This window comes from Marmota marmota, unplaced genomic scaffold (genome assembly GCF_001458135.2).
Source record: "Marmota marmota marmota unplaced genomic scaffold, marMar, whole genome shotgun sequence".
In the NCBI taxonomy this organism is placed as follows: Eukaryota; Metazoa; Chordata; class Mammalia; order Rodentia; family Sciuridae; genus Marmota; species Marmota marmota.
In genome coordinates, this window is record NW_026000019.1 from 13,139,121 (window position 1) to 13,152,869 (window position 13,749).

Sequence of the window (13,749 nt, forward strand, 5' to 3'; positions counted from 1 at the left end):
AGATTTCATTTCACTCCAGTCAGAATGGCAACTATTATGAATACAAACAATAATAAGTGTTGGCGAGGATGTGGGGAAAAAGGTACACTCATACACTGCTGGTGGGACTGCAAATTGGTGCAACCAATATGGAAAGCAGTATGGAGATTTCTTGGAAAATTGGGAATGGAACCACCATTTGACCCAGCTATCCCTTGGTCTCTACCCAAAGGGCTTAAAAACAGTATACTACAGGGACACAGCCACATCAATGTTTATAGCAGCACAATTCACAATAGCTAAACTATGGAACCAACCTAGATGCCCTTCAGTAGATGAATGGAAAGAAAAAATGTAGCATATGTACACAATGGAATATTATTCAGCAATAAAAGAGAATAAAATCATGGCATATGCAGGTAAATGGATGGAGTTAAAGAAGATAATGCTAAAATGAAGTTAGCCAATCCCCAAAAACCAAATGCCGAATGTTTTCTCTGATATAAGGAAGCTTATTCATAGTGGGTTGGGGGGGGGCGCATGGAGGAATAGATGAACTCTAGATAGGACAGAAGGGTTGGAGGGGAAGGGAGGGGGCATGGGGTTAGAAATGATGGTGGAATATGATGGACATAATTATTCAAAGTACATGTATCAAGACACAGATTGGTGTGAATATACTTTGTATACAACCAGAGAGATGAAAAATTGTGCTCTATAATTTTGTAATATGAATTGTAATGCATTCTGTTGTCATATATAAATAAAAAAATTAATAAAAATTTTTTAAAAATAAATTCAGGGTGATACATCTTTAAAAAAAGATTGAAATGACAGAATTAAGTATTATCCCATTTAATCTACAAATGGAAAAAAGGGAGTCTGAAGTTTACCCTGTTTAGTATAAGAATTTTTACATTAAATATATAGTGATTTGTTTTTCAGAAAGTGATATTGGCAACTTTTGCAAGGAAGAATTTTCCATTATATAATGACTATAAAAGCTCGAATACAGCTAAGCAGCTATGCGATAGCTCACTAAGTACCATTAAAATGTTTGGGCTAGTGTACATTGAGTTTGATATAGAACTACATTTTGATTTTTAGAAAGGCAGCAATTTTATGCTTTTTTTTTGGAAACTCGACTTTTTTCTAAAACATTTTATGCTTTTTTTTTTTGGAAATTTGACTTTGCATAAGTGTGTTACTGCTGTGTAACCTTGTGCATAAGAATTGTATGTGTAAAAATGTTAGAACTTCCTCAGTAAATGCAGAGATGTCTTTTTTGTACATTTCATTTGTGAAAAAAAATTTCAATACTGTACCTCTTATGTGGTGATAACCTATTACAAGTCATCTAAAGACTTAGGATGCCCATGAAAGTATTTCAGGTGACAGCTGTTATAAAGCTAGGTGCATATGATGACTATCCACAGTGATATGCATTTAGACCTTTCATATTTGGACCTATTTCTTCATAAATATAGTTCACGTGGTGAAAACTTACACTTGTGGCTATTGTTAGCATACCTGAGTGTGTATGCTTGCAAAAATATGTGTTTTATTGACTATGTGTAAAATGACGTATGAAGTGCTCTGCTGTTTTTTTTTTTTTTTTAATGCTTCTCAAACAAATTTCCTTTCAACAATGCAGATGTCTTTTAGAGATTCTTAAACTATTTTTCCAGAATTATATTTTTAGGGTATTGATCTACAATTTCAAGATTTGGGATTATGACATTTGGGATTGTATCTTTCAAGAATATAAGTGCAAACCAGTAAATCTTGTGTTTAACTTTGGGGGAACCATCAGACTATTTTCCAAAACGGCTATAACACTTCACTTTACAGTCCCATCAGTAGTGAGTGAAGGTCCTCGATTCTCTACGTACTTGCTAATACTTGTTATTTTCTCTTTTTGATTATAGCTATCCTGTTGGGTCTAAAGAAGTGTCTTTTTGTGACTTGGATTTGCATTTCCCTTATGACTAATAATATTGAGCATATTTTCAAGTGTGTGTTGGCCCTTTAAATATGTCTTTTTAATTTTTTAAAATTGTATTTCTTCTCTAATTGTAAGGCTATGATCTTATTGTTAGAAAGAACTGTAGTGGTTGTCTAGACTGACTTTCTGTCTGTAGATTATTCCAGCATACAATCATCTTTAATCTTCTGTTGAAAAACTCCTAATCATGAAAATTTTACAGAATGGCACTGTTATTAAACAACGCTAGTTGTTAGAAGATTCTTTTTGTATTAGGCCAAAATCTATTTTACTGTTACTATTTTGTTGTTGGTGTTGTTTTTTCTAATTTGTTACATTTTTGCTTTTGAGGCCCATATAAAGTAAATCTACATAAACGGTCTTTCACATGTCTTAAGAGAGCTCTAAGCTTCCTCTTCTTCAGGCCAAATATCCCCAATTTCTAAAATTGTTCTCCACCTTCATTGCTATCAGTCTCACTACCATTCTAGTCATTCTCATGTGAACAAGTATCAGTCTCCTGATTCCACATTTACAGGGTGACTATTGGAATTGAGCATACTGTTGAGAAACTGCGTAGTGAATATAGGAGAAAACATTTTTCTTATTTGAATACTGTACTTGTGCTGATGTAGCTTAAAACTATCTTCACACTTTTGGCAGCCACATTACAAATTTAATTCATTAATTTTCAGTGGTTTACAATCTCATCTTTTTACATACTCTTTTATGCAGTGTCTCTGCTAAATTCAGTACTTTATGTGAACCCATATTAAATTCCATTTTATTTAATTCAACATAGTATTCCAATGTTAGCATTTTCTTTTAATCTCAAATGTGTCCTCTATGTATGAACTACCTTTCACTGACCCTGACATCAGGGAATTCAATTAGTGTGTTTTTTTATTGCATAAGTCAACCACTAATAAAGGTATATAGGATAGGATCAGAGACTGACTTTGCCACTAGAAACTTTGATGAAGGTTCATTCTGATCCATTTACACATGTCTTTTGGTTAAGGCACTCAGTGATAGTAAAAATAATTATTAGGCTTATTTACTGAATTCTTTACTATGTGCTGTGCATAGTGCTGAGTGTGTTAAGTACTTTATTTACTCCTCACCACCATCCTATGAAACAGATATTATTTTTATTTGCTTAGGGAATTTGGTAATTTAGTCTGAAGTCACACAGCTGACAAGTGGCAGAGTAGGATCCAAACACAGTCTGTCTCATCATTCTAAAATTCATACTCAATTAAAATTTGTTCTTAAGTAAAAATTCACATTATTTGAAGTTATCTTTCTTTTTTAGTCACATGCAGTAAATATGTGTGCCAGGCACTTTTATAAGTCCCTAGGATATATTAGCACAAACTGGACTTAAAATTTTACCATTGAGAGTATAAGATGAAAGCAGTATTGGTATGCAATTTTAAATTAAGTGGTAAGGGTGGGCTGCATTGAGAAGAGTGACATTGGAATAAGGACTTTTAATTGGCAAAGTATGAACTATTTAGTAAACTGGAAAAAAGGATTCCTGTTTGTTTCCTTCTAAAGTTAAGTATTTATGAGACCAGAGACAGTTCCATAAGATGCTTTTTAGTTATTGTAGAGGAACCCAAATATATTGTCTGGGGAAATGTTTTTTTATTTATCTCTCCCTGCCCTGTGTATTTCAGTCTTGAGATAAACCTTAGCTTATATCTAAACAAGAGGAAGAATCTTGTGTAGGAATTTTTATTTTGAGACATTTCTTTGCATTCATGAACTTCCTATTTGGAGAAACATGACACATCTCTCTTTCAAATGGGAAGCTACAAAATAATAATACATTAGAGGCTGGGGTTGCAGCTCAGCGGTAGAGCACTCACCCAGCAAGTGTGAGGTGCTGGTTCGATCCTCAGCACCACATAAAAATAAATAAAGGTATTGTGTTCAACTACAACTAAAAAATTTTTTTTAAAATAATACATTAAAAGTTAAGAATATTTCTGAATATGTATTCTTAATAAATTTTTTCTTGAATAGTTTGGAATTCCCAGAAAGGATATAGAGCTTTGAGCTTCCATTTTAAGAAGCCACAAAAAAAAGAACAAAAAAGTTAAATTTAAAGAAAAGTCAGTGAAATAGGAAACAAATATGTACTTGAAAAAAAAAATGAAAGCCAAAGTTGCTTTTTTAAAAAGATTATTAAAATCCTAACATGACTGTTGAAGAGAGAAAAGACATAACCAAATAGCTTTAAAAATCCAAAAATTAATAAGTAAATCTTGTATGTAACTATAGCCAAATAAGTTGGTTGCTTAGGAAAAATGGACACATTTCTCAGGAAAAAAAATTGCTAAACATGACAGAAAGAAGTGGAAAATCTGAATAGTCTACATTTATTAAAGAAATTGAATCTTTAATTTAAAAACTTAACTGCAGAGGAAACTCAGGTCAGAACAGTTTCATTGGTACATCGCTTCTTCCAGTTGTTTAAGGAAGAAATAATGATTGGCAGTATTATCCAGTCTTTCTGGATAATAGAAAAAGAGGGAACACTTCCAGACTCTTTTTGTAAGGCTAGAATAAGCTTGACAGCAAAAATCTGTCAAGATGCGGCTGGGATTGTGGCTCAGTGGTAGAGTGCTGGCCTTGCATGCGTGAGGCACTGGGTTCGATCCTCAGCACCACATAAATGTAAAATAAATACATTGTGTCCACCTAAAACTAAGAAATAAATATTTTTTTAAAAATCTGTCAAGAGGGGCTGGGGTTGTGGCTCAGCAGTAGAGCGCTCACCTAGCACGTGCAAGGCCCTGGGTTCAATCCTCAGCACCACATTATAAATAAATTAATTAAACAAAGATATTGTGTCCAACTACAACTAAAAAAATAAATATTTAAAAAAAAAATTCTGTCAAAGACGGTTTTTTTTTTTTAAAAAAAGGAAAATACAGGTCAGTTATTCTCATTAAAATAAGTGAAAAAGCTCTTAAAATGTATTAAATCAGATCCAGCAGCAAATAAAAATAATAACATATCTTGAAGAAATTGAATCAATTCCAGAAATGTAAAGGTAGTTTACCTTTGGAAAAGCAAAGTGATTTGTGGTATTAATAAAATAAGGAGAAAAAATTATATGATTATTTTGAGAAAATAAGATTTGACAAGATAAAAATTCTCAACAGTTGTTAATGGAAAGTTTCTTAATCTGATAAAGAATATCTACAAAACGCCTACAGCAGACACCCGACTCAGATATTTTTAATCTTTGTATATTTGTTAAATGTTTTAAACCTACAGGTTTTCATATCTGATAAGGTCACAAATATATACTTTTAAAGAAGCAATAACAAAGCTATAGATATTATATTTAGAGAGCTGTTAATTAGGGCTGGGTCTGTAGCTCAGTGACAGAGTGCTTGCCTGGCACCTGTGAGACACTGAATTCGATCCTTAGTTCTGTATAAAAATAAATAAAATAAAGGTATTCTGTCTATCTACAACTACAAAAAAAAAAAAAAGAGCTATTGGTCAATAGATAATATTCCATTTGTGAATTTTCTGGTGATATTAATATTACTCTCTGTATTTAAATATGAATTCATATAAATTTGATCTAGTTACCTAAGTCTTGCTTGTGACAGATGCTACTTTTTTTTTTTTTTGGCAAAGTAATAGGAATTGAACCCAGGGCTTTGCACATGCTAGGCAAGCAACCTACTGCTGAAGTACATGCCTAGCACTTTTTATTTTTTATTTTGAGACAAAATCTCACTAAGTTGCCCAGACTGGCTTTAAATTTGCAGTCCTTCTGTCTCCTGAGTAGCTTGGATTACAAACATGCACCACCATATCTGGGTATATGCCCTGCTTTTGCTGGTGGGACCATATCAACCAAAGTTTGAGTTTTGAATCAAGAAGTGTGACTTGTGGCTCAGTGACATGTTGCTTTATTCTATGTTTGTACTTTAGTTGTTTGAAATCTAAAGTCTGGGCTTGCATGTCATAGCTGCAGATAAGTCTGAGAAATGAGGTTTTGGAAATTCTGCTTTGAGAAGTTAGGATTCACAGTATGGGAAGCTATTAAAATGCTGAGATAGTATTCAGAAAACTTGGGTAAGCCACAAATTATGTGTTCATTAAACTTGTCTTGCCGTTTCAGTCGCTCTACCTATCTTTCATGAAATCATGTATTCTAGTAATATTTGGATAAAGGCAAAAGTAATGGAAAAGATTCGTTTAGCAATACTAATCTACTTCCCTTAGTATTCCTATTCTCATTTTTAATGCATTCCATCACAAAATTTGTATGGGTTTTGGATTTCTGGCAAGGTGGTAGTAGCTGTAGCACAGTTTTTTCAAAGTCCCCAATTTTTTCTTAACAATAGCATAACCAAAAGTTCTTGGTTAATATCTGTAGCACAACAAGTTGATCAGAGGCAACAGAAATAGACCACAAACAATGATGACTGCTAACGCCATTTCTGTAGGAGGAAGTAGAAGGAAGGAGTAGAAAACTTCTTGTCCTAAGAATGACAGAAACCTAAAATAGCCAACAGATAAGGCTTATAGGAGTTTTGCATACTTTTAATTCATGGTGAGTAAAAGGGGCTCATGGTTAGATTCTCTAGAGCTGCTGTGCTCTATGCTTCCAAAGTTGCCCAACCAGCCAAAGCTCTTTTCCAATACATAGATATCCTAACACTGAGAGCAGTCCACTGGGAATTTAATCAAAATCAGGTAGGACATTGAAGGATAATAAAGACAAAAAGAAAAGAATCAAATTAACGAATCAAATAAAATTGATGTTATATTACATTTAATTGGCTTTATTTTTTCTTTCTTAGCTTTCCGGAAAATAATGATACTCTCTTATAATTGATGTTATCTAGTTCCCCCACCAAAATATCTGGCATCTGTTGTACTGACACTCTGGCTTTAGAAAAACAGCCATATTTTGGCTAATAATTCTTATTATTTAATGATCAATTTGTGCCACTGTTCTTTTTCTTTTAATTTTTTTTTTAGTTGTAGATGGACACGATATCTTTATTTTCATTCTTTTTCTTTATGTGATGCTGAGTATCGAACCCAGGGACTCACATGTGTGAAGCAAGCACTCTACCACTGAGCTACAACTCCATCCCTGTGCCACTGTTCTTTACATATATATTTTAAATCCATAAAAATGATCATACAAGGTAGGTCCCTTTATTCCCATTTTTGCAAATGAAAGAAAAGAAGTAAAGAATGTAAGAGGTTAATTGATTTGTACAAAGTCATACAATTAAACCTTTAAACAAATCAGACAATAAAGCTAGTAAAAAAAAAAAAAAGATTCTGAAAAAGCACACAGAAGCAGGAAACCTCTTTGCATATAGTACCCTGAGGATCTTTGGAATATAAGCTTTCACAGATAGAGAAGAAATTTTCATAAAAATTTTAAATCTTAGCCCTGAAACCAAGGTGTAGCCTGAGTCAAGTAGTAGAAATTTAGCCAACAGCTATCCTTTCCTCCTTGAGGAAAGGAGCATTTCAATGTCGCAAATGATACAGCCTGAGGCAGTAGCAATGGGCAAATTTGATCCTACTGGCTGCCAAATTGGAATCTCTTTATTTAACTGCTGATGCACCATAGAAATCACTTAATGGATTTTGAGTAGAGAAAAACGGAATAAACATCTAAGTTTCTGTGAGATACATTTCATCAGAGTGGAAATCAAGAGGGTAAAGTAGCTTCAAAGTTTACCCCCTCTGATAATGAAGTGAATGGAAAAGAAAACTAAAGCATCTTTGGCAGCTTTATTCTGAATTCACTCTAACAATGGCAGATTATTTTAAAAACAGTATCTGTTTTTAAAATAGTTGCTAAATTACAATCTTTTTATTCCCCCAAAATGTTGTTACATATTCTAACAAAAATATATCTGTGTAGTTACCTTCGAAAGAGAACCTAATCCTATGAAGAATGAATGTACTTAGAATATATTATAATAAATTATGGAGTCAAATTTTTCCCTTAAGATTTTAATTAAACTACCTTATTTCTTATGCATATAGGTATTCATCATATCTTTGTCTATGAATGAGACAATGAAAATAACTTAAATATACAATTAATTGTCAGTTAATGGTTTAAGTATATGGAATAGTATGATGGCTTTAAAGTTAATGTTTGTGGCGTCTCTGCTCCTGAGCATGGTAGAATAATAGGGACAAGATTTACCCCTTTGCCTAAAACAAGAAGAAAACCAGATCCATAGCTGCAATGAGTGATGAAACAGTAATTTTTGGATGTTGCACTACAAGCAATGTAAAATTATGAGAGAAGGGAAACAAGCTAATTTCTACAGGTGGCCAAAGTAGATTGCCTGGAAGCATTTTTTCCAAGCTATTCTGTATGGAGGGGAACCCAAAATTGCCTGGCAATCTCCCTGATTTGAGCTAGAATTTGTAGGGCCAAATATTAGAAGTTGTTCCTAGATAGAGAGTTCCAGAGATCTATGTTTGATCCCTTTGGCTGAATACTAGTCTCTGTGTTTATGAGAAGAAAACTAACAGTCTGGGGAAAGAATCACAGAAAAACAGTAGGTTGTACAATTCCTGGAACTGATATAGCATATTTTGTTTCTACAAGTCAGAGTGCAAAAAAATATATGGGATGTATGGTAGAGGTCTCAGAAAGGTTTCACCTTAGTAGTAAGTGCTAAATTAAGCCCTACACTAAAGACTGCTCTTCTGCCTTAACAGAGCTTAAAAATGAGATTCCAAAGGATCAGACTGATACCAAGGAATTTATGCCAAAATAAAGACCAATATAATTTAAAGGAACACAGAAAAATCCAGAAAACATTGTTGAAAATATACAATGCCTGGCTTGACAGACTTTTAAGCAGGAAGGGGGGGTGCAGGAAAATATGACACAGGAGAACAACCTATTCATAAATGCAGATGCCAAATTGAAAAGGTGATGAAATACCAAAGACATGAAGACACTTACGATAAATACATTCTTATTTGTTCTAGAAAGTGGGTGAAAACATGAGCGAAATACAGAGAAATGGAAGATTAAAAAACCCAAGCTGAAAATTCTGGAGATGGAAAAATACATTATCTGAAGTGAAAATATATGAGAGGATTAACAGCATTTTGGCCTTGCTTAGAGAAGATCAGTGAACTTGAAGTGAAACTAATCAAAATGAGGTACAGAGCATAAAAAGACTAACCAAGAAATGAAGAAAATCCATTGAGCTATGGGAAAATATCAAGCAAAGTAGCATATATTTGGAATTCCAGAAAGACAGTGAGAGGAGAAAACAAAAACTAATAATAATGAATAATATCATAAATTCTAAACATTGCTAAAAACTATACACCAGAGTTTTTCAATCTTGAAACATTGCTATTTGGGGTCAGAAAATTCAATGCTGTAGAGGGCTATTCTTTGCAAAATATGACATTTAGCAGCAACCCTGGTTCTGATTCACTAGATGCCAACAGTGCTGCCTAGTTGTAACAACAAAAACTACCCTAGATATTGCCAAATGTCTAGGGTGGGGAGGTGGCAGCGATGCTGGAGGGTTGGCAGGGAGGACTAAAAGTTTCCCCTTGTTGAGAATCCCTGCTAAAATCCCATGGATCCAAGAAGCTTCACTGAACCCCAAACATAGGGAGAGGGAGCATGGGAGGAGTAGATGAATTCTAGATAGGGCAGAGGTGTTGGAGGGGAAGGGAGGGGGCAGGGGATTATTAATGATGGTGGAATGTAATGATCATTATTATCCAAAGTACAGGTATGAAGACACGAATTGGTGTGAATATACTATGTATACAACCAGAGATATGAAAAATTGTGCTCTATATGTATAATAAGAATTGTAATGCATTCCACTGTCATATATAAATAAAAAATTTAAAAAAGAAAGAAACATAATGAAACCATATACCAACACCACGTCATCCTCATTACATGGGGGCAAACCTGTGAAATAGAGAAAAGCTTGAAAGCAATCAGACCAAAAAAAAAAAAAAAAACATGAGACAGGAACAAAAGTAGAACTACACCAGATTTCTTTACAGAGGTCTGAGGTCAACAGGTTGACATCATAAGGAAAAGACTATCAGTCTGTTATCTTCTACCCAGTTACAATAGCTTTCAAAAATGAAAGTGAAATTTGTTTAATGTGATAATGAGCCTATATGGAAAACTCAGAGGTGGCATCGTATTCCGTGTTGAAAGATTCAAACCTTTCTACCAAAGATTAGCAATAAGACATGAGTGCTTGGTTTCACCATTGAACCCAATATTGTACTGTAAATTCAAGCTAAGAAAAGAATTAAATAGCATCCAAATTGGAAAGGCCAAAGTAAAAACTATCTGTTTGCAGATGACATGATCCTATATATAGAAAATTCAGAAAATTCACAAACTACTAGAGTTGATGACTAATTTAGCAAATTTGCAAGATATTAGAACAACATACACAAATTATTGTGTTTTTATACACCAGCAGTGGACTCTCCAGTAATGGAAATGAAGATAAATATTTCCATTTATAGTGGCACAAAAGAATAAAATACTCAAGAATAATTTTAACCAAGGAGGTGAAAGATTGTGTAGTGAAAACTATATTGATAACAAAAACATAAATAAGTGGAAATACATATTATGTTCATGAATTAGAAGATTTAATTTTGTCAAGATGTTAGTTAAGCCCAAATCTGTGTGGATTCAGTGCTATCAAAATCTACCCATCTTTTTTTTTTTTTTTCCAGAAATAGAAAAGCTAATCTTCATATGGAATTACAAAGGGTGTCAAATAGCCAAAACAGTATTGGAAAAAAAAAAAATTGGAAGCTTCGAAGCCACAGTTAAGTAGTGTGGAACTGGCAGGGGGGTAAACATATAGACCAATGGAATAGAATTGAGAGTTTAGAAATATACTCTCAGGTTTATGGTCAATGGATTTTCAGTAAGGGTGATACCAGAACCATTCATTGGGGAAAGAATAATCTCTTTAACAATGTAGGGACAATTGGATATCCATATGCAAAAGCATGAAGGTGCATTCCTGTCATATAACATACACATAAAAATAGCTCAAAATGGATCCTCAGCTTAATTAATAAAATTACAATTATAAAAGTCTTTGAAGAAATCATATGAGTAGATCTTAATAAACCTTGGATTTGACCATGGCTGCTTAGATATGACAGCATAAGCTCAAGAAACAAAAGAAAGGATTAACAAATAAGATTACATAGATATTAAAAACTTTTGTTCAGAAGACTCTGTCAAGAAAGTGAAAAGAAATGGGAAGAATATTTGCAGATTGTATATTCAACAAGGATCTAATATCCAGAACATGTAAGTAACTCCCCAAAGGCAAGCCAACTAATGACTGGGTAGAGGATGTAAATAGATATTTCTCCAAAAAGAATGGCCCATAATCATATGAAATATTAGTCATTTGAGAGGTGTCTTAAAACCAGAGTGGGATACCATTTCATACCCAGTAGGATGACTATAATTTTATAAAAATAACAATAAGTATTGGTGGGGATGTGAAGAAAGCATCTTATATTATTGAAGGGGATGTAAAATGTTGCAGTGACTGTGGAAGAGTTTGGTAGTTCCTCAGAAAGTTAGTACCATCTGATCCAGCAGTTCCACTCCTAAGATATATACTCAAAAGAATTGAAAACAGGTGCTCTAATACGTGTACACAGATGTTCATGGCAGCACTATTCACTATAGGCAAAAAGTGCAAACAATCCAAATGTCCAGCAACTGATGAATGAACAAATAGAATGTGGTAGTAGTATATATGTAGCATAGAATATTGCTCAACCATAAAAAGGAATGAAGAACATGCCATAATATAAATGAACCTTAAAAACATGCTAAGCAAGAGAAGCCAGAGGTAAAAGATCACATTATACATGATTCCATTTATATGAAATATCCAGAATGGATAAATCCATAGAGACAGAAGGTAGATTGATGATTCAGTGTTTGGGGGATGGGGTGGGGGAAGACTGCTTATGGGTTCAGAGTTTCCTTTGGGATGATGAATATCCCACTTAGATAGGGGTGGTGGTTGCACAACATTGTCAATATGTTAATGCTACTCATTTATACACTTTCAAGTAGTTAATTTTATGTTATATGAATCTCATGTTAATACAAAAAAAGTGAGGGCAAAATACTTCAGGCAAATCAAAACAGAGATAATAAAGAATAAAATACTCAAGAATAATTTTAACCAAGGAGGTGAAAGATTGTAGAGTGAAAACTATATTGAAAACAAAAACCTAAATAAGTGGAAATACAGATTGTTTTCATGAATTAGAAGATTTAACTTTGTCAAGATGTTAGTTACATTGATGAAAACCTGTGAAGTAGAGAAAAGCTTGATTTGCAGTACAATAAATGTTAAAAGAACTTTCCTCAGGTGAAAGGAAAATTACTTCAGAATGAAAATTTGGACCTGTGTAAAGGAATAAAAAGTACTAGAAGTTCTGAATAGATGGGTAACAAAAAGTCCCCTCCCCCACCCATTTTAAAATCTCTTTAAAAAAAAGATAATGGAGCTTACTGTTTCATCCCTGACATGTAAAGAACTAGTAAATCACCATTCTTGTCCTGAATAACAACCTGACCAAACCAGAAATCCAGGGCTGTTCTTGGTTCCTTCAGAGATTTGAGGTACTCAGTCCTTGGTCCACTGTGATAGTAAAGAAGGCCAGGGATGCTAATCATGAGAACATGGATTGAACTTCTGTGTGCTGATTTTAGAAAATGTTTCCATGGTAGTTTGCTCTTTTTTTCTTTTTCCTTTTTTTTTTTTTTTTAAAATATATCTGAACCTCTTTTCCTCTTTCTTCTACCTTCTCTACTTTTTTCTTTTTACCTAAAAATATTTTCTTTATGATTGAATTTGAAATTTTACCATAGTTTAGTTCTTGTTTGTAAACTTTAATTTTATAAATCTAGATATGATTTTCCTGATCACATTCATGTCTAGTATTTATATTTCATTTTCATGCTTTCACATAAACATCCATGTTTTCAACATTGAACGTCATCCCATAGTCACCTAGGGGATTGCTTTTAGGTGGCTCCAAAAAGTGAAACTGAATGACCTTAAATAACCAGTGGGTACCTATTCTGTTGCTGACCGGAGGATCCTGTTGCTTTTCTCGTACCACCTTAAAATTATTCTTACAACCTGAAGAAATGGTTGAGAATAGAAGTTCTGGTATTTCCTTAAGCAAATTAATGTTTTACAACTGGCTTAAATATACTTTGCTTTAATCTGTATGCCTTTTTTTCATTTTTTTCCCCTCCCACAGATACCAGAGAAGAAAGGAAAAGAGGCAAATAGTGGTTTTGGTGGGCCAGTTGTTAGTTCTCTATATCATGAAGAAACCATCAGGTAATTTCTCTTGTGATCTTTGATAATACGAATCTACATATGTGTGGGTATGTGTTTGTGTGTATGTGTGTGTTCAAGTTTTTTTTTTTAATCTTGAAATCTTTAATTTGTAGAGTACTTTTTTCTTAACATGAAACTAATTTGGTATTATCTCTAGTAGGATAATAAATGGCCGGAAAGAATTCTGTAGTGTATAATCTTTAAAATCAATAAGTGTCTGAACTAGTGCCAAAGTGTCTGAACAGTGAAAATATTATCACTTATCACTTATCATCAGGATCTGAGTCAGTGCCTTTCCCACCTGGTTGGTAAAGCAGGGTTTTATGTCTCAGACAATCTAAAACTGTGAATTTTTGT

The 13,749-nt window shown here is 33.5% G+C and overlaps 1 protein-coding gene across 15 annotated transcripts in view; it reads left to right on the plus strand.

Annotated features, from left to right (window-relative positions):
• Acbd6 (acyl-CoA binding domain containing 6) overlaps positions 1-13,749 on the plus strand; it is a 148,697-nt gene that overhangs the window by 39,814 nt on the left and 95,134 nt on the right. For all 15 annotated transcript variants that reach the window (XR_007349984.1, XR_007349981.1, XR_007349982.1 and 12 more), the window contains one exon: positions 13,310-13,392. Coding sequence is in view for 11 of the 15 variants with exons in the window: in XM_015491741.2 (XP_015347227.1) it covers positions 13,310-13,392 (83 nt within the window). In the remaining 4 variants the exon portion in view is untranslated. The remainder of the gene's footprint in view (positions 1-13,309; positions 13,393-13,749) is intronic.